The sequence below is a fragment of the Dermacentor variabilis genome, chromosome 1, assembly GCF_050947875.1.
Source record: "Dermacentor variabilis isolate Ectoservices chromosome 1, ASM5094787v1, whole genome shotgun sequence".
Taxonomy (NCBI): Eukaryota; Metazoa; Arthropoda; class Arachnida; order Ixodida; family Ixodidae; genus Dermacentor; species Dermacentor variabilis.
The window spans coordinates 17,491,154-17,512,084 of record NC_134568.1 but is presented as its reverse complement, the minus strand read 5'-3'; the positions used below and the strand labels follow the sequence as shown (position 1 = coordinate 17,512,084).

Below are 20,931 nucleotides of genomic sequence, written 5' to 3'. Positions count from 1 at the left end.
GTACCGTAAAACATCTAAGCACTAAACACTAGTAATATGCACAGTTATGCAGCATTCCTTCCAGGTGTGTATCAACGAGATTCCACTGTATAAATTCCTGACACAAGCCATTTGACGCTGAAGGACGAGAGATAATGTTCTAAACTGCAAGAGTCAAGTGTCAGCTCATGACTTGCTTTAGCACAGTGAACCAATTCTTCGCCAGTTCACAACCGTGTGGGCAAGTGACCGGTGATGCTCACGCCCATGCACAGCCATGGGAAGCAGGCGAAGCTGTAAACTGGACCCTTATGCCGCAATTTCATAGACGAGATGTTGCCTTGCACAAGCATAACGTGTCCTACAACCTATTGCTTCCACTACAAGGCTGTGTTCTGGCCCTGCAGTCAGCACAGGAATTTTCAGGCACAAGTTATTATTTAGGAGCTTTAGTAAACTTTTGGTTGTGCCAAAACTATTACTACTGAACATTTACTTCACCACAAATATCCTCTTTTGCCTCTTTTCTATTTTTCCCACTCTAGTTTTTCTTTTCCCAGATGCACTGAGCATGAGCCATGAGTCTTGCATGGTGTAGCTCTGCTCTCCACTTTTACATTGCACGCTGACAAATTTTAAACTAATTCAAAAGAAACACTTTTGTGAGCTTTATACAGTGCAATCCCATCACCTTATGCAACTCTTCTACAGGATGAGCAACTATACCAGAGATACCTCCTGTTAACTCTGTTTTGCATCATTCAAGTTCATTCCATGCCTGAAAATTTATTCTCATCATTCAATCTAATCCTCTGCCACAATATACTTATTAAAATACTATTAAAAAAGCCGAGAAATCCAAACATTATAACCCAACATTGTCACATGGGCCAAGTTCAAACACCACCTCAAGTGTATGTGTACAATGTGCACAGAAATGCTCACAAATAAAGAGCACTCAAGTGAAACATACCATTCATTTCACAATCCAGATTAACGCAAAAATGCTACTCAGCAGAGGGTCTGGTAGACATTGACTCAATAAGCAGACATTTACCATGGCTTACCACACAGCCAGTGTAATACAGCTGACTTCCAATAATAGAACCTCTGTAGAACAAATTTCGCTTGAATTACCCAAGCTTGTATTAAAGGTAGAGATTAAAAAGAACAATTTCCTTTTCAACGAGAAAAAATGGTACCGAGGAGGCCAAGTTTTGTTAGTCACAACCATATTAAGCTAAGGAAAGAACGGGGGAAGTTTGTTTTTTGCATTTTTGGCAGAAACATAGAAATGGTAAAGTAACGTGAAATGAAAGTAGACGAAGCGGAAAGTGGAGGAAAAAACAGCTTGATACCAGTGAGAGCCAAACACATATGGAAGATGTGAGCTCAGCTCCCACTAGCGAGAAGTTGTCTTTTTTTTTCGACTTCCTTTTCCTCCACCTCATTATATTTATATCTCGATTAAAAAAAAAATTTACCCTATGCTTTCCTTGGCTTCATTATCTGTTGGCTTCATATGATACCTGCCTTTTGAACACAAACAGATGAAAGGTCAAAATAATGATAGTCAAATGTATTTATTACATAAGGCTTCACATACAGTGAAACCTCGTTACTACAAACACCACATTAACAAACTTTTCAGATTAATCAACTTTTCAGAAATCCCCTGTTGACTTCTTATGGTTTCAATATAAAAATATTTTCAGAATACCGAACGAATTTCAGAATATCGAACATTTCAGAATAAAGATCATTATTCAGTTTCCATGTCGTGTTAACACCTCAGCACTAAGAACCTAATATTCCAAAATCTGGGGATTCTTAGATTTCTGTGTATCCTTCACGACAGCTGAAACAGTAGGCTAGCAGACAAGTTGCAGAAAGCAGAGGCCATGGTGCATGAGTTTGCAAAACCTGAGACAGGGCGGGGCGCCCAATAAAAAAAGAAGGATCAACAGTGCATTTTTACGGAGAGTTTGGTGGCCCATATCTCCAAACTGGAGTCATTCTGGAAATTCATTTCAAGTGGTATCGCCTGGCAAACTCACCGGCTACAATTCATAAATTGCAGTATGCGTTGTGATGTAATGAATTGGGAAGGCATTAATTAGTTGATAAAGTTGGCTCGCCATCCCAGCCCTGTGAAATTGCATGCCCAGTGAAGCTGTTGCAAAACCACCACTACAACTGCTGCGGGAGGTATGCAATGCTTTATTGATGGTTCGCATGCTAGTTTTGAGCTTGTTCTTTATTGAACTGTTGTGTATGTTGTAGGGGTGATTTCAATGAATGTATGCACTGTTTGCTTCACTTTGCTGAGCGCTTGCAGCCTCTGCTTTATGGGGGTATGAGCCATTGCTTACGGGGATATGGGGGGGAATAAACTTTTATTGCAGAACCAGCACTTTATGATGGCCGGGCCTAAACCTCTCATGAGGGGACGTCGAGGGCTTGCCTCGCCGCCGTCTCACGGGCGTGCTGGGTCGCCCAGGTTCGGTCGTCGAGGGCGGAGCTCCGCAGAGCCTCATGCAGCCTCGACGAAAGGGCCGTGGATGAGACACTGCATTTTTGCTTGTTCACGGGGGTGTGAGCCATTGCTGATTATAGATGCTTGTTTTGAGCTGGTTCTTTATTGAAACATACGCTGTTCTGTACGTTGTATGCATGATTCCAATGAATGTATGCACTGTTCGCTTCACTTTGCTGAGTGCATGTAGCCTCTGCGTTATGAGGGGGATGAGCGATTTCATTTTTGGTTGCTTAGGGAAGTATGATCCATTGGTGATGACAATTTCTGCTCATGGACAGACACGAAAAATGCCGACCACTGAGAGGCTAACAGCTTCACTGTAAGAAAAACAAAACGCTGGAGATAATTTTTTTCTTTTAATCTATTGCGGAGGCAACGAAGCATCGAGTTTTATGAGCACGTGCTCCACCCAGAGAAGTGTCACCAAGCAATGGAGGCTTGTCTCTTCCTTTTTTCACCCTTCTTTCTGTGCATCCCTCTTTCTTTCGCGCTTCTCTCTGCGGCCGTACTAGCTATATGTGCAGAGAAATATAATCTCCATACTTGCAGGAATGCCACACAGTCACACTTTGCTCTTTCCGGACGGTGTCCACAGGAAGGAATGTGAAAAACAAATAAACAAGAAACACAGCGCTTTGGAGAATACATGGAGCTTGCGTTTAGTAAGTAGTTTTCTCAGCGTCAGCAACCGTTTCACGCGCGTCACTCTTATACAGTGCTTCAGTGGTGCATGGAGGCAAAATATATGGAAAATAGAGCGCGAGGCAAGAGCCAACAGCGACATTTTTATAGATAGCTCAAATGGCAACAACATATGAAATGATGGGTTGATGGGCAGAACGGTTAATCTGGGGCTTTCACTACATATAACAACTTTTCAGAATAAGGCACAATTTACTGCGGTCCTCTGAATTTCATTATATCAAGATTTCACTCTATTGTAACAATTACATTACCTGCTCAAAACAACCATGCTCAGATGGGTGAGGTGAGATATGCACAGAAGTATGGAGGCCGCCTGTCTTCAGTTCAGCTTCCTGCAAGAACTGGCGGTAGTCCTTGTCCTGTGTGCCCATTCTGTAAAAATAAAGCGGCACATGAAGTAGATGTAACATAGTGAAAGCTCAATTGTCAGTCCTCATTACTTCAAATTTTCGAATAATTCAAACCATTTTCCCACCATGGTCATGCCGAGTTGCATAGAGCTCACATGTGCAAAACAGCTTGTTTACTGCATACAAATTGCTTCTTTCAATTATTAATTCAACCTGTGTGCCACTGAGCATACACTTATGGCCACTTTCCTGGCACAGTGGAGTGTGCAGTTGATGCTGAGCAGCTTTAAAGAGCACCAGGGGTACAGCCATCTCATGGAAGAGCACAGACAACACTCCAAAGAGGCAACCATCTTCCAGTTATGGTAGCCACCACTTGACCTTCCTGCCTGCTTTCTTGCAGAGCAACTAATCAAGCACAGCAGCGATTCCAATGCTGGATAAAAGCATTGTATTTTGAATAGCACAGTTTTGTCTGCCTTGGTGGCATATATATTCCAGACACAAGGGCGAGTATGCAGCAGCACACGTGGTCATTACTGCTTTGTCAGACGTACAACCCAGCAACTGATTTCGTTGAGCATTGTGAAGTCTCACTGGTAATGTCGCTTGCCATTAAAATTGATATGGGTAAGAAGCCCATCTTTGTCTGCTTGGTTTACCCGCCGTGGTTGCTTAGTGGCTATGCTGTTTGACTGCTAAGCACGAGGTCGTGGGACCGAATCCCGGCCCCGGTGGTCACATTTTGATGGGGACAAAATGCGAAAAACACCTGTGTACTTAGGTTTAGGTGCAAGGTAAAGAACCTCAGGTGGTCGAAATTTTTGCACGTAAAACCCCACAATTTAATTTTTTAATGCCATGGCTTGTGCCAACTATGCAAACATGTCCTAAGTGCAAATAGCTGCCGCGACTAAGCCTTTCTACAAACAATGAACACCTAGGTTTCCTAGAATGGAACTAGTTTTCAGGGAAAACTACGCTTACTGGATTAACAAGGGTGGCTGGCTTACACATGTAGATTCTTTTCCATTTTGTAGCCCCCATTTCATGGAATGTCAAATAGCATTACACCCACTTTCCCTTTTTTGTTTAAAGGGACTGACAACCGTTATCTAAGGACCCAGTTTTTTATGGCTACACCTGCAGTGGTTACTTCCAAAAGCGCACGGGTATTTCGCAAGCAGAATTTTTCTATCTGAGCAGCTTGTAAACAAAAGCAAGAGTCCCTCTTCCAGCAATGCTGAAAACTGAAAGCGATGCCGAGAGCCTGCCCCACAAATTGTGAAAGCCGCCCATCGTTCTGCTTTCACTGGAGCGAGTGCAGCTGTGGTTAACTGCCTATATTTTGACCTTTTCAATCACTCTTGAAAAAGCTGGTACAATAAGTTTGCATTGTTGTACAGAACTTTCTTATATTTGTACCATGTTTTTCCTCAAGTACACGCCTACGCCAGCGTCATTATACTGTCAATAGACGAGCCAAGCCAACTCATCCAAAACATCAAGTGAGAGCAGCACCACTTTTCTACTCACTACGAAGTGAAGGCTTATCTAGATATTGTAAGTTAGAAAGAAACTTAAAATAGAAAAATGTGTAGTGCATTTCAATACTAATAAAAAAGATCAGGAGCTGTATACATTAGCAGAAGGTCACATGATATGTCACTTATGCCTCTTTATGTTCTTGCCACATGGGGCACCAAATGTCATTTTTCACGACTTTCATTGAAAAATTAAAAATACAAAATATGTTTAATGAGAAAAACAGGGCTAGTTTTAGCCAACATGATTGACAATCTTTCCATCAGTGGGTTTATCTCGATTCATGTTCTGAGTGGTTGTTTGTCCATTTAACACTTCCCTCATCCTACTCTACACATCTACTTATTCTCCTCCCTCATTAGAGGGGGGTGAGAGTGAGCTACACATAAACGCTGCCAGGGAAGGTAGCTGCTTCCCTAAAGAAAACAAGTCAAAGCAACATTTCTTGTTCAACCACTGTTGATCCCTTCAGGTCTCCATCCCCCTGTGAACTTCTGTCTTGTTCAGACATCAGCTAGCACTACATGCTACACCTTGCAGGCTTTTAAAGCCAGCACAATGTAAGAGCATCAAAGGTACATACTTTGTGAGAACTTCACACAGGAGTGGAACCATGCGCTTCAATTTAGGAGGCAAGTGAGAGGCATTGAGGACAGCCCGAAAATAGGTTACTCCATTGGTGGCCTGCTCTGTGGTCTGCACGTTTACCCCACCTGCACAACAAAGAGCATTCTCCAGACTCTGTGAGCACTGAAGCAAACTTTCAAAACTCAGAAACCCTGCACACCAAGTTTCAAGTAAAGGGTGCACATTTGTTTCCATGCACAGATGCTTTCTTGGGAACAGCGCACCCAGTTTTCAGGCTTTGAATAGAGCCTCAACTAGGTTAGTTTAACATTTTGTCCTCCGATGTTGATTCTATGGCATTGTCCAAGAAGCACTTTCCCCCCACAAGAGTTCCTTGAGAAGGTGCCGTAACATAGCAAGGTGGCTGACTGGGCCAGTTGATAATCCATACTGAATGTGAACGTCCCAAAAGGCCACATGGGGACAAAAGCAGACAGAACAAGAGGACGTCCTCATCTTTTATGTCTTTGTGTTGCGCTGTTCCCACTCAAGCGCAGTAACAGCTGCACTAGAGGCATTCAATTCAATAAACTTTCACTCTGTACTCTTCCTCTCCAGTACACTCCAGTCAGTACTTCTCCCCACTCTGCTGCTTGCCTAGTGTCTTCAGGCCTCCACAGAATGAAATCCTGCATTGTGGTTCTATATGGTATAGCTAACAGCATTGTTCATTTGTACAGTCGACTTCTTTATGTTCGATTTTGAATTAACTTCAGAATTGATCGAACTATCCAGTAACTCGAATTAAAAGAGGCAGAGAAAAGACAATGTACAAAACAGCACCCAATTTTATAACATAGGAAATGTTGTATGCCTCAGATTCTGGCAATCACAAATAAGATGAAACCTGTAAAGTCTACCTTCACAGAATGAAAATTTATTTATACTTAATGTCTATTATTATCAATATCACAGCTGTTTATCACTACATAGAGACAGCAACATGCCATCCTCCATGCCATCTACTGTGTTTGATATTCCAGATTTCATTAATGACCCCCCACCACTGCAAACAAGATGGAGACCTATGCTTTGACTGACAACTTCACCAGTTCATCCTCAATGCATGCATGGAGGAGTGATGTTCTTAAAAAATTCAAACTTGATGTTGCGGCCTTCCAGGGTGAGCTTTCTGCTGTTAGGACTGACAGTGAGCAGTGCCGCTTTGAAAGTGAACTCCTAAAAGTATAACTGAAGCAGGCTAGGAGTGAAATAACTGAGTTGGAACAGTACTCCAGAAATATGAATGTTGAAATTCAAGGGCTTTTGGTTGAGCCAGGTGAGGACCTTCTGAAAGAAGTTCGAGAACTTGTGGGGTGTCTGAAGGCCAACGTCACTGAGAATGACACAGACGTTGTGCATTGTGTGCCATCTACAGGTGAGAGTAAGCCATATGTGGTCATAAAGTTTCGTTCGAGAGCTGCCCGGGAAGGAATGCTTTCGGCAGCAAAGGAGGGCAAACTGAATGCAAGGAATTTAGGGTATGACACCGATGCTTCGATTTACGAGGAGCATCTCTGCCATGAAAAAAAATTTTGCTAGCAAAAGCGAGACAAGTGAGGAAAGAGAAAGAAATGGAAGTTTATCTGGGTGTCTCAAGGCAAAGTACTCATGCGGAAATTGGAAAAGACACCAGTTTTGTGCATAACATGCGAGGAGGACTTGACGCAAGTTGTTTAACTGGCCGTCATAGTGCAATAATGGTTTCCTTAGTTGTAATCCTGCATGTCATTTTTCTTAATTTTTTTTAATCACTTTGTTAAACAGGAAAACATATTTCCGACTTTTTTTTTTTTTTGCTGAGTGTTAGATGTGTTCATACCTATTTCTTCACACTACACAGCACTTTGTGTTACCTATGTCCCTACTCTTTATCTGTATTATGCAAGTGAACATTTACATAATGCGTGCAATATTGCTGTGTGCTGGATTAGTGTCATATCACTTATCTGTTGTCTATACTAGTTTTTCTATCATTGTACAACCAAAGTATGGCTTCGTAAAGATTCAGCAGCAGTTCTTAGTGAGTATGTTTACCCTTTTTTCTTGTTATACATTCCATTCAAGAGCTGCTGCTTTGTTATACTTACTATACTTAATTTCTCTATACATATATTATTGCCACCTTCTCCTAACAGACACTAATATGACTGGTTCTAGTCCACCTGAACTAAATTCATTCATTGTAGACCAGCACATAACACCCCTAGCTATGCTTCACATTAATATGCAGTCTGCTCATTGCAGAGGACAACCTCTTTGTTCTTCTTGATGAGTTTCAATTTGATTTCTCCATAGTTATGCTAACAGAAGCGTGGTACCCATGATGACTTGGACTTTATTAATATTGCAGGTTATAATCCAGTTTACTTAAATAGGAAAATAAGGGCAGGAGGTGGCATATGTATGTATGTTAAACATGAAATAACGAGTGTTCGCAATGCACAGATGATATTGAAATTGTACCTCTTAAAGTAGAAAACTGTGTTTGCTGCAGTATACAGACTATGCAATGGCAGTATTAACAAAATTTTAGTTTTTATATAACATGTTTTCCATTTTTAATGACCAGGGATATAGACTCGTGTTGGGAGGTGACTTGAATATTGATATGTTAGCAAGCACTAATAAGCAAATGGATCTTTCCACACTTCTTGATTCCCACTTTCTATCGAATGTCATTGTCACTCCTATTCGTATTACTGACTCGAGCACAACATTAATACATGTGTTCACAACGAACTATTCCTTCGATTCCGTATTTTCTGGCGCTATTTGTACCGCTATCAGTGATCACCTACCTATATATTTTATTGTATTCTAATCCCACTACACACCTTGACAGGCTGCCTCTGGTATAAATTATAGAGCCGTAAATTCAAACTCTCTTTCGCGCTTTCGTGATAAAACTGAGCAAACGCAATGGGACGACTTATTTTCTTTCTCCTGTATTGATTTAGCTTACAACTACTTTATCAGAACAATCAGTTCAGTTTAAAATAAACATTTCCCACTTCAGGTTTATAAAAAAACCAAAGCGTGCCCATAAACCTTGGATCACTACAGAGATCCTAAAAGTGATGAAGGAAAAGGACAGGCTATTTCATGCATTCCTAGTTAACTGAAATCCAGATGCTTTGAGGATGTTTAAAAAATGTTGAAATTTGGTCATTAAGTTACAACGGCAAGCAAAACAAAATTATTATTATACCATGTTCGAGGGGGTCACAGATATTGTTATGGGGGAGAAAATATATGTATTTAAAATATATACAGTTACGAGGTTGTAGCTCAGTGATTAGGGTTAACACCATCTACCGATCGTCGAGACACTTCAACCTCCTCTTCACCTCACAACGTCCTTTTGTCCACAGCGGCACAAACTTGTGACATTAAACCCCAGCGGCAGAAGCATCGTCTCAATGTTTCCTAGGGTGTCAAATTAATGTGCGAGTTATAGGGCTTTAGTCGCGAAAAGTGGTGGGGTAGAAGACGTCAAAGACACAGAGGATATCTCGTATGTGAGGCTGGTGACTTGGCGAAGAACTTGGTATGGCTCGACGTATCGCGGCAGCAGTTTTTCGCAAAGGCCGACGCAACGGGAGGGTAGGTAACCAAAGCAGGACAAGTGACCGGGGGCTGAAATGAACGTCCCGACGACAACTGTCATAATGGTGCTTTTGGCTAGTCTGAGACGACATAAGACTGTCCCAAGCAATGCGACGTGCTGTGGCTGCGCGAACAATGGCGCCGTGAGCATAGAACGTGGTAGTGGTGGCATCGGAAGGGAGTAGCAAGTCAAGAGGCAGGAGTGGGTCACGGCCATATAGTAGATAGAATGGAGAATAACCAGTAATATCGTGATGCGACAAATTGTACGCAAACGTCACAAAGGATAAAGTGCAGTCCCAATCCCAGTGATCATTGGACACGTACATGGAGAGCATGTCCGTGAGTGTACGGTTGAGACGCTCGGTAAGTCCGTTTGTCTGTGGGTGGTAAGTCGTCGTGAACTTGTGGGACGTGGAGCAAGAGCGAAGAAGGTTGTTGAAAACCGTAGAAAGAAAACAGTGGCCTCTATCAGCGAGTAGCTGACGTGGGGCACCATGATGTAGGATAACTTTATGAAGGAGAAAATCGGCCACATCAGTTGTGCAGCTCATAGAGAGGGCCCGCGTTATGGCATAACGTGTGGTATAGTCCGTCGCAACGGCCACCCACTTGTTGCCCGAGGATGAAGTTGGAAATGGGCCAAGGAGGTCTAGGCCGACGGAGTAAAATGGCTCACTGGGGATATCTATAGGCTGCAGGTGCCCAGCGGGAGACAATGGAGGCTTCTTGCAGTGTTGGAAAAGTTCGCAGGCAGCGACGTAACTTAGAACAGAGCGATATAGCCCAGGCCAGAAAAATCACCTGTGAACACGGTCGTACGTACGAGAGACACCCAAACGACCAGCAGTGGGCACATTGTGTAACTGCGAGAGAACTGTCTAGCGCAGATGCTGGGGAACGACGAGAAGTAATTGAGCACCATGTGGATTCATATTGTGTCAGTATAAGGTCCCGTCTTGGAGAACAAACATACGGAGGGAAACGTCCTGTTGCTCCGAGGTAAGGCGTTCGATGATGGATCGCAAATATGGGTCACGATGCTGCTCGTTAGCGATGTGTGAGAAGTCGGAGATAGACAAAACGCAGGTATCTGTATAGGTTTCGGTGCCATCGGGTGGGTCAACAGGATAGCGGGAGAGGCAGTCGGTGTCTTTATGTAGCCGCCCAGATTTGTAGGACACAGAAAAGGTGTACTCTTGCAGGTGTAAAGCTCAGTGGCCAAGATGGCCTGTCAAGTCTCTGAGTGAGGATAGCCAACATAAGCCATGATGATTTGTCACGACGGTGAAATGCCGACCAAACAGGTAAGGGCAGAACTTAGCAATGGGCCAAACAAAGGCCAAGCATTTACATTCTGTTATGCAGTAGTTGCGCTCTGGTGCTGAAAGAAGACGGCTAGCATCCGCAATCACGCGATTGATGTCCCGCTGCCGTTGGGACAAGATAGTGCCAATGCCATGGCCGCTGGCATCAGTGCGAACATCTGTGTAGGCATGCAGATCAAAATGACCCAACACGGGTAGATTGATATGGCGACTGATAAGCGTTGAAAATGCTGCAGCCTGGTCGGGTCCCCAACGCAAAGTGGTGTCCTTTTTGGGGATGTCTGTGAGAGGATGAGCGATTTTGGCAAAGTTCTGAATAAATCACCGAAAACAGGAACACAGCCCTAGGAAACTTCGGACATCGGTAGAAGAACGCGGAAGTGGAAACTCACCAATGGCACGAACTTTATCAGGATCAGGCTGGACGCCAGCAGCGTCAACCATGTGACCAAGTACTCCATTTGACGGCGGCCGAAATGGCATTTTGCAGAATTAAGTTGTAGGCCAGCTCGTCGAAAAACAGCAAGGATAGCTGAGAGTCGGTGGAGGTGGCTCTCAAACGTCAGTGAAAAAACAACGACGTCATCAAGGTAGCAGAGGCATGTGGTCTATTTGAATCCGTGCAGAAGAGAGTCAATTATGAGCTCGAAGGTAGCAGGGCCATTGCACAGTCCGAAAGGCATCACTTTAAATTGGTAGAGACCATCTAGGGTGACGAAGGCGGTCTTTTCGCAATCTCGTTCATCCACTGCAATTTGCCAGTAACCAGAGCGCAAATCAATAGACGAAAAATAACTGGCACTGTGTAACTAGTCCAGCGCGTCATCAATATGCGGGAGCAGATACATGTCCTTTTTGGTAACCTTATTGAGGTGCCGGTAATCGATACAAAATCTCCAGGTATTGTCCTTTTTAACCAAAACGACAGGTGATGCCCAAGGTCTGCAGGAAGGCTCTATAATATCTTTGCAGAGCATTTTGTCCACCTCCGTTTGGATCACCTGGCGTTCAGCCGCAGACACACGGTAGGGCCACCAATGTATAGGAGGAGCATCACCAGTGTGGATTGGATGGGTGACGACATGGGTTCAACCTAGCAGGCGATTGCCAAAATCAAAGACATCTTCATAGGACATCAGAATGTGGCGAAGGGCGTCTGCGTAAGCAGGTCGTAAATCAGTAGCTACCATTGGTGCAAACTTGTCGTTGCGTGAAGTAGGAGGGGCAGAAGCTGCAGCAGTGTCGAATAGTGGCTCGGCTGTAAGAGCAGCTACTCCACAGTCTTACAAAGTGGACAGCACAGCGAGAGATACACCCTCAGGAAGCACTTGCAGACACGAACCAAAGTTCAGAAGAGGAAGCCACGCTTGATTGTTGACAAGAGTTACAACTGAGCTTGGTAGTGCTATTTGACGGGCCAGGAGGACGTCGCAAAGTGGGGACACCACGTAAGGACCATCTCGAAGTGGTGGAGAAGGCGACATGAGGACGTAAGTCGCAGCATCAGGTGGCAGTCAAACAAATTCAGTAGAATGAAGTTGGGACTTGTGGTCGTCGGTCGGGCCGGCAAAGTAACAGGGCAGTTCAAAGCAAAGGGTGCCGGTTGCACAGTCAATAAGTGCTGAATGGGCAGTCAGAAAGTCGATTCCAAGAATCACTTTGTGGGGACACTCAGCCAGTATAGTGAACAGGACTAACACTGGACGGCCGACAATGGTAACACGGGTGGCGCACATTCCCATCATGGCTGTTGTACTGCCATTAGCTACTCGGACGGCAGGCGACTCAGCAGGTGTCAGGACTTTACAGAGACAGCTACGAAGATCTGATCACTGACGACACCTGAGCGCCAGTATCGATGAGGGCTTGAACGGGTAGATCATCAACAAGAATTTCAATAAGGTTCGGTCAAGCAGCAGGGGTCAGCAGAGGTTTTGCAATCCGAGTCGTCAATGCAGCCTCACCTCTAGGGGCTGCATTGCTTAGTTTCCTGAGAAGCGGCCCGCGTAGGACAGGGACAAGGGACGTCGAAGTGTAGGCAAACGGGACTGACGGCGTTGCGGCGAGGGCGAGCGGCTAGTGGTGTGTCTTCGAGGTGGAAGGCCGGCATGATATGGTTCAGCGAGGGGCGACAGAGGCTGAGGGTCTCGGTTGAAGCGGCGATCAGCATGGTGGTCGAGGCAAGGAGTACCAGCGGCTACTACGGCAGTGGCGGGAGATTTGACCGACCCGGGAGCAAGCAAAGCAAATTGGCCTGTCATCCGGTGTTCGCCACTCAGAGGGGTTCCGACATTGATTTGGGAACGACTGTCGAGGTGCAGCAGAGGCGATGACAGGAGCAGTAGGAGTCGGACATGGGCGGACGGCAGACTGGATGTCCATGTTTACAATTTCTTGGCGGACAAGAGCTTGAACGAGCGAGATGGTCATGTTGACATGCGTATGAGGGCAGTGAGAACTTGGAGCCAGAGCCTCAAGTTCGCAACGGATGACCTGCGTCAAGCTTGGCATTGTAGGCGAATGTGACGCCAGAAGGTCAATATGTCACGCTGGAGGGTCATTGCAGGAGGAAGTGGCAGCCATATTCGGAAGTTGGTTGAAGCGTTGCACGATGCATTTGCTCTTCGCTTGCTCAAAATTTCGGCATTCCTTAATGATAAGACTCAACCGTTGAGCAGTTCCTGCAAGACAGGAGGTTGAATGCATCGTCCGCGATGCCCTTCAAGATGTGTCCAACCTTATCGGCCTCCAGCATGTCCACGTATGCTTTACGGCAGAGAACCAGAACGTCTTGAATATATGCGACGTACGATTCAGTTGATGTCTGGGCACGAGACGCTAGCTCTTGCTTGGCCTCCATTTGACGTCCCACAGGTCTTCCGAAAAGATCGCGTAGCTTTTCCTTGCAGGAGTCCCAGCTTCTAATGTCGGCATCATGTGTATCGAACCATACCTTCGCGGTTCCTCCCAAGTAAAAGATCACGTTGGCCAGCAAAAGTGTGACATCCCACTTGTGGTGCTTACCGACGCGTTCATACGACGTCAGTCAGTCTTCGACATCGACCTTGCCAGTGCCGATGAAGATTCCCGTGTGATGTAGCTGGGTTAGCACTACTTCCGCTGGTGTCTGAGTGGCGGAGGCAGCATCAGTAGCCATAACAGCGGAACCGTTGTGATGCCCGCTGCAAAGATCCATGGCCGGCTTGTGGCAAAAGTACCTAGCACCTCCACCAAAATGTTACGGGGGAGAAAATATATGAATTTACAACATATACAGTTACAAGTTTGTAGCTCAGTAGTCAGGGTTAACAGCATCTACCGATCGTCGAGACACTTCAACCTCCTCTTCACCTCACAACGTCCTTTTGTCCACAGCGGCACAAACTCATATGTGACAATATTAAACGAATGCGGAATAAATTACACTCCACCATATCTCCAAGTAGAATAATAACTAGTTTAGAACTTGTAGCTGACAATGAAGTTATTAAAGGCAAGGAGTTAGCCGACAAATTCAATGAATACTTCAGCTTTGCATCTGTAACTGAGAGCTCACATAAAGATAGCGCTTTTGATTACTTACACATGCCGGCACGCTGAAGGAATCAATATTTGCCCAACTGATGAAAATGAAATATTAAGAGTATTTAAAAACTTTATTATGCGTAAGAGCGAGGATATAAATGGTTTAAAAATGGAGCCGATTAAATGTGTTATTGACCTTCTTAGCCCGTGTGTGACACATACTTACAACCTTTCCTCAAAAACTGGCATTTTCCCACAGAATATGAAGAATGATAAGGTGACAGCAATATACTATATTGGTGATAAAAAATATTCTCGGTAACTATAGGCCCATTTCTATCTTTCCCTTTTCACCAAAGGACTTGAAAAAAAAACATTCATCTTAGAATGTCAACAAAAAACTTTTTGTCAAATATTCCGTCATAACAAAATTGCAATATGGATTTAGATCAGGTTTCTCAACAGAAAGTGCTCTAATGTTTCAAAAAGAATTTATCCTTAAAATACTGAAGCAAAAAAATTCCCACTCGGCATATTTTTAGATATGTCCAAGGTTTCTGACAAAATTATCCATGAGACATTAATAGGAAAGCTGTAGTGTTTTGGAATTCATGGTGTTGCCCTCAATATAATTCAAAATTACTTAGCAAACAGACATCAATGTGTATCGCTAAGCAGAACTCTGTCTTCTGTGCGACTTGTTAAATACAGGGTTCCCCAAGGCAGCATATTGGGACCTGTACAAGTTGGAGTCGGGCATGTAATAAGAGGTAGCTGGCCCATGCCATCGTCAGACTCATCCATGCTAAGGACGTGGTTGAAAGGAAGAACTTCTAATCGAAAACGAGGAATATGGGATTTATTTATTTATTATTATTAAGTGGGCACGGCAGCAGCAGTGCCAGAATGCCGCCTAACAATCCGCTTCTATTTTGTATCCAGACGCTCCAGATTCTGTTGCGTCAACAAACGGCACTAACAGGAGCCCCATTGACCACAGATGCGCAGCAGATATGGCTTCTGGATATTGACGGCGCAACTCGTGAGTCGACCATCAACTTATTGGCCTTGGAAATCATCGCTGGCAGCGCTGGAACTGCCTCAGCCCTCCCCCCGGAAGTCCTCACAGCGCCACCAGCGTCAACACTTGTGCCTGGTATAAAGCTGGCTTGCAACGGGTCACTCGGCAGTGGGCACGGCAGCAGCGTCAGAATGCCACCAAACAATCCGCTTCTATTTTGTATCCAGGTGAGAAAAAATTTTGGAGAATGCTTCCGCAGTAATGATGTATTCCTTATTTTGCTGCCATGCCCATGGCTCCTGTGCGACTTAGTTGGCAAATCTTGCTGCTTCTGGGTGGCGACGTCGAGTCCAACCCGAGACCCACACTTGAAGAGCTGGCCGCTCAAATGAAGCTTATCGTGGGTGAAATAAAAAATGGTCGAGCAGAGACGAATGAAAAACTCAATGCGCTTGCTAAAAAGCTAGAGAAAATTGCTAGCCTTGAGACTAAAGTGACTGACTGTGTCAACAGAGTAGCTGAACTTGAATGTAGTGTGGAAATTATGGCCATAAAACTAGATACCCTCGAAAATAGAAGTCCTCGAAAATAGAAGCCGTCGTTCTAATCTGATCGTATATGGTGTCAAGGAACGAGAAAACGAGTCGACTCCAGTACTCGAAACAACTGTAGTTAAGGAAATTTTCGAGGATGTACTTGGTATAACGATATCGGGAGTCAAACGCATTCACCTTTTTGGTAGGCCAAAGCAGGGCGATGAACAAAAATCCAGGCCTATCATAATGAAGCTTGTTGATTACCAAGATAAAACTAACATCATGAAAAACTGCTCAAAATTGAAAGGCTCCACAATTTCCGTCGGTGAGGATTTTTCCCAGCCTATCCAAGAAATTAGAAGGAAGCTGTGGGCTCATACGAAAGAAAATCGTGATCGACAGGAAAAAGTACGCCTTGTGTATGAAAGGTTAAAGTAGAGGGAAGGCTCTTTTCTTGGGACGAAAACAGCAATAAAATGATAACAAAAAACGCCAAGCAAAAGGCAATGAAAAAAGATGTACCAAGTGAGCTACATATCACGAGAAGCCGAAGTCGGCAACAATAATCAACATAAATGCTCGCAGACTCGTTAATAAAGTAGATCAGCTAGAAGCAATACTCCTGGCACATGCACCTGATATTGTCAGTATCACAGAAACGTGGCTGCATTCCAGTATTTCCGATAAGGAAGTTGTACCCCCAGGATATGCGATAGTGCGCAAAGACAGGGAATCACGTGGTGGGGGTGTCGCGCTTCTTTTTAAGGAAGGGATCCACTTTTCTACTATGCCCGACGTAAGAGATACTGAAGCTCAGTGGTGCAACATGCATCTTCAAGATAGGATCGCTAAAGTAGGCGTGTTCTACAGGCCCCCGAATGCTGAAAGCGTGTGCCTAGAATCTTTACTTGACTATATGCAATCGCACGTGCACGGGGGCTCGATTGTACTTGCCAGTGATTTTTAACCTTCCTGAGATTGAGTGGTGTTCCCTTGTCCCTGAAACAAAAGCTCAAAGCATACTACAGGACATTATGCTTGGCTTTAATCTTGATCAGCTTGTTGCCGCCCCAACTCGTGTACAGGGAACGTCATCCTCAATCTGGGACCTTGTCTTTGTCAGTAACAGTCTTCCTATAAATGAGTCGCGAGTAGACATACTTGGGACTATCCGACCACAAGATGGTCTTATGCTCATTGCCATTCACTAGCCCACCTACATTACGTGGCTAATTAAAGCAAGTACCCGCCTTTAAGAAAGCCAACGATGATGCTATAATGATGTACCTTGCACACGAGTACCCTGAATTTCATGATTTTTGTACCGATGAATGTTATAGTATCAATGCGGTTTGGTTAAAATTCAAGTTTCATGTCATGCATTGTATGCGTAATTTCGTCCCAACTGTGTGCAAATCAACTCACAAACGCAATTCATGGCTCACGCGTGAAATAATTCATACTAAACATAAGATCAAGAGGTTACGAAAAACTAGCAAGCAATGGAATGTTGCAGGCTACCGTTCTCAAGTAAATTCCCTTACTAAATCACTTAAGGAACAAGTACGTAATGCTAAACAGAAATTTTGTGGCTCTACATTGCACGAGTTTATTAAGAATGCGCCTCACAAATTCTGGCAGTATATGAATGCAAAGCGGACTAATCCAGCTTCACCAGATGCGCTAGATCAGGCTAGAGCTCATCATTTTAACGACTATTTTTGTTCAGTTTTCACAACTGATAATGGTACTGCAAAAATAAATCCTTCATTTTACAATCGGGATAATCGATTGCTAGGCACGCCTACTTTATTGGAGGCAGGTATCCTTTCACTCTTATTAGGCATCAATGAAAAGAAAAGTAGTGGTCCAGACGCAATTCCCAACAGCTTTTTGAAACGGTATGCGGAACCAGTCAGCAAATATCTTTATCTCATATATTCCAAATCTTTGACTGTTGCCTTCCTGCTGAATGGAAAATTGCAAAAATTACTCCTGTACTCAAATCGGGCAATGCAGCGGCTCCTAATTACCGGCCTATTTCTATCACTTGCACTTGCAGCAAAATTCTGTTACACAGCTTGTCGAAACACTGCATGACATGACCCCGGCATTAACGAGCGCATTCAAACTGACGCCATTTTTCTTGACTTCTCGAAGGCTTTTGACCGCGTCTTGCACACTAAACTACTCCTTAAACTTAATTACATATTAGGTGATGGCCCAATTTACCAATGGATTACTAATTACTTAACTGGCCACTCCCAATTTGTACAGTACGGCTCTCACTCCTCCGACCTTGCTCCAGTGTTATCAGGCATTCCCCAGGGATCTGTATTAGCTCCAGTTTTGTTTTTAATATTTATAAATGACATAACTAACTATGCTGACGTGAAACTCAGGCTCTTTGCTGACAACTGCATGCTCTATAATGAAGTATGACACCGCAATGACCAGGTGAAATTAAATAATGCCTTAAATAAAATAGCTCAGTGGTGTGTAGATTGGCAAATGACAATAAACATTGATAAAACCGTATTCATGTCCATTACAAATAAAGCGTCTAAGCTTGATTTTCCATACCACTTTTAACGATGTGCCACTTCGAAGTGTAAACCAGTATAAATATCTAGGTCTCATAATATCGCCTAATCTCAGCCGGACAGAGCATGTGCGTCAAGTGTCAAATAAAGCATTAAACAAACTGTTCTTCATTAAACGGGCCTTGTCATATTCTACACATGAAAAAAAGCTTCTTGCATACATCACTTGTCCACCCAGTCTTAGAATACGCCAGTACTGTGTGGTTCCCTCACACTGCGAACGATATCGCCATTTTGGAAAGGGTGCAGCGGAAAGCGGTGCGTTTTAGCTTCAACAGATACAGACGCCTTGACTCGCCTACTGCTCTGTTACAGCGTGCTGGTCTAGCTACCCTTGAAAGTCGCACAAAGCTTTTTCAGCTCAAATTTGTATACGAACTATTGCATAGATCATTCCGTATAAACCCTGACTCTTACATTAAATTTCGTGATACCAGACCGACCAGAAGACGGCATGCATGGGAACTTGTAGAATATCCGTTTATTAATAATACGTTTCGCTATTCTTTCTTCCCATGCTCAATTCGTGAATGGAATGCACTGGATGTAGTCGCAAAACAGCAGCCAACACTAGCAAAGTTTATGGATTTAACTGAGCATGCTGCATGAGCATAAAAGTTGTCAATATAAGTAACCAAATTGCTTTCGCCATGCAATCCATCCCGATTCATTTTGTGATAGGAAAACACTTGCCTATACTTTTTGTTCTGTGCATTTTGTATTTGAATGATGCCTTCTACCCCACATTTTTTTTTTTTCTAGTTTTCCTGCTGGTTGATGTCCATTGGTTTTGTTGTGTGTATTATTATGTATGAATGTACTACTGTTATTCTTGAATAGTCTCCATTCATTATGTGCTCTTCTTCTATAGAATGTTTTAGTAGTGTTCATTGATGTGACTTGTTGCTCATCCCTGTAAAAATCTTCATGGGGGATCGACAGTACTCTATATAAAAAAAATTACGATATCCACATGAAGGGTGGAGAACATTACATTTCATCAGTCTAGCATGACTAAAAAACAAAGCACACCAAGCAGCCGAAAACGGCTGCTTAAGCACCCTCTATCCTCCCGATCCTCAGGCAAGGGAGGCAACCTTCGTCCAATCGGAGCGTTCAAAGTCACCTTTGAAGGCGAGGATTCACGCACTCACTTCCGCACTTTTGTTTCACTGAACACACCAAGCAAAGAGGGGTCTCGTAGACAGGGGTTCTCACGCTTGACTCAAGCTGTCGTCTCTTGATTCCATAGCTGACTCCGCAGTTAGCTGCCACGTATGTCAAATGACCGTGACGATTAGCGGAGGCCGTGAGAAAGCACTGTAAAACACCCTTTTCCAGGAGTTCTCTTGTTCCAATTAGACCGTGAAGGAGACAGCGAAGTAACTAACAATATTCGGTCAGCCAAACGTACCTAGCCTTGCTGGCCCCATCGAGCTGTCCATAGGACGCACATTGTTGGCTTCATGAAGCGATTCGTCACAGCAGGCTGGGAGAGGTTCGACCCTGCAGGCCGATCGTAACAGACCGCTTTTGTTTATTTATTTATTAATGTTATTGTACATGATAACCCTTCAGCCTAATATAATCTATGCTGATGATACAAGTCTTTTCTTTTCCAGAACAAATATACATTTCCTGAATCTAGCTAACATAACATTAGAAAAGATATGCACCTGGACACTTAGATACTCTTTACAAATTAACTCTTCCAAAACTAAAGCTGTTCTTTCTTTTTCCAAATCCCCGCTCTTTTTTTGGGGGGGCAGCAGTCGTACGAATTGGACGCCTACTAAGAATCTGTTTTCTCCACTACTGACAGGTGCTGTCGAGCAACTGGTTCCTGCTGTGCAGCATTCTACCATGCGCAGCTACGCTCGTGCCTGCACGTGCCACCCTGCCACGCTTTCTCCTGTGCCCAACTGTGCCTGCGCTACGTGGCTACCGGAAGAGTGACATTGCCTTCGCAATCATCGCCTTGTGCAGCCTTTAGCATCTGTCACTCGCACGAGCTGCATTTCTGCCCTAGGACACCACTACGACTGCGCCAGTTGAGTCAGGGGGGAATATAGGGGAGTCACCAATGTATCTGGACACTTTTTGGGCAGCGGTCGTAGGAACTGGATGCCTACTAAGAATCTGTTCTCTCCGCTACTGACTGGGGCTGTCGAGCAAGTGGTTCCTGCCATGCAGCATTTTACCGTGCGCAGGTACGCTCGTCCCTGCACGTGCCACCCTGCTATGCCTTCTCCAGTGCCCAGCTGCACCTGCGCTACCTGGCTACCGGAAAAGTGACAGCGCCTTGGCAATCACCACCTTGTGCGGCCTTTAGCATCTGTCATTCACACGAGCTGCATTTCTGCCCTAGGAGACCACTACGCCTGCGCCAGCTGAGTGGGAGGGAATATAAAGGAGCCACCAACGCATCTAGTCAATTTTTCGGCAGCAGCCGTAGGAACTGGATGCCTACTAAGAATCTGTTCTCTCCGCTACAGGTTGGTTGTGATAATATTTTCGTCCATGTTGTGTACTCAGCTGCGGCTGCTGCCCATAAGTGTTGCCTT

The 20,931-nt window shown here is 44.3% G+C and overlaps 1 protein-coding gene across 2 annotated transcripts in view; it reads right to left on the bottom strand.

Moving 5' to 3' along the window:
- LOC142575630 (presequence protease, mitochondrial) overlaps nucleotides 1–20,931 on the bottom strand; it is a 157,467-nt gene that overhangs the window by 62,198 nt on the left and 74,338 nt on the right. For both annotated transcript variants that reach the window (XM_075685150.1, XM_075685158.1), the window contains exons 16-17: nucleotides 5,702–5,831; nucleotides 3,475–3,595 (exon numbers count right to left, since the gene is read on the bottom strand). In XM_075685150.1, the coding sequence (XP_075541265.1) occupies nucleotides 3,475–3,595; nucleotides 5,702–5,831 (251 nt within the window). The remainder of the gene's footprint in view (nucleotides 1–3,474; nucleotides 3,596–5,701; nucleotides 5,832–20,931) is intronic.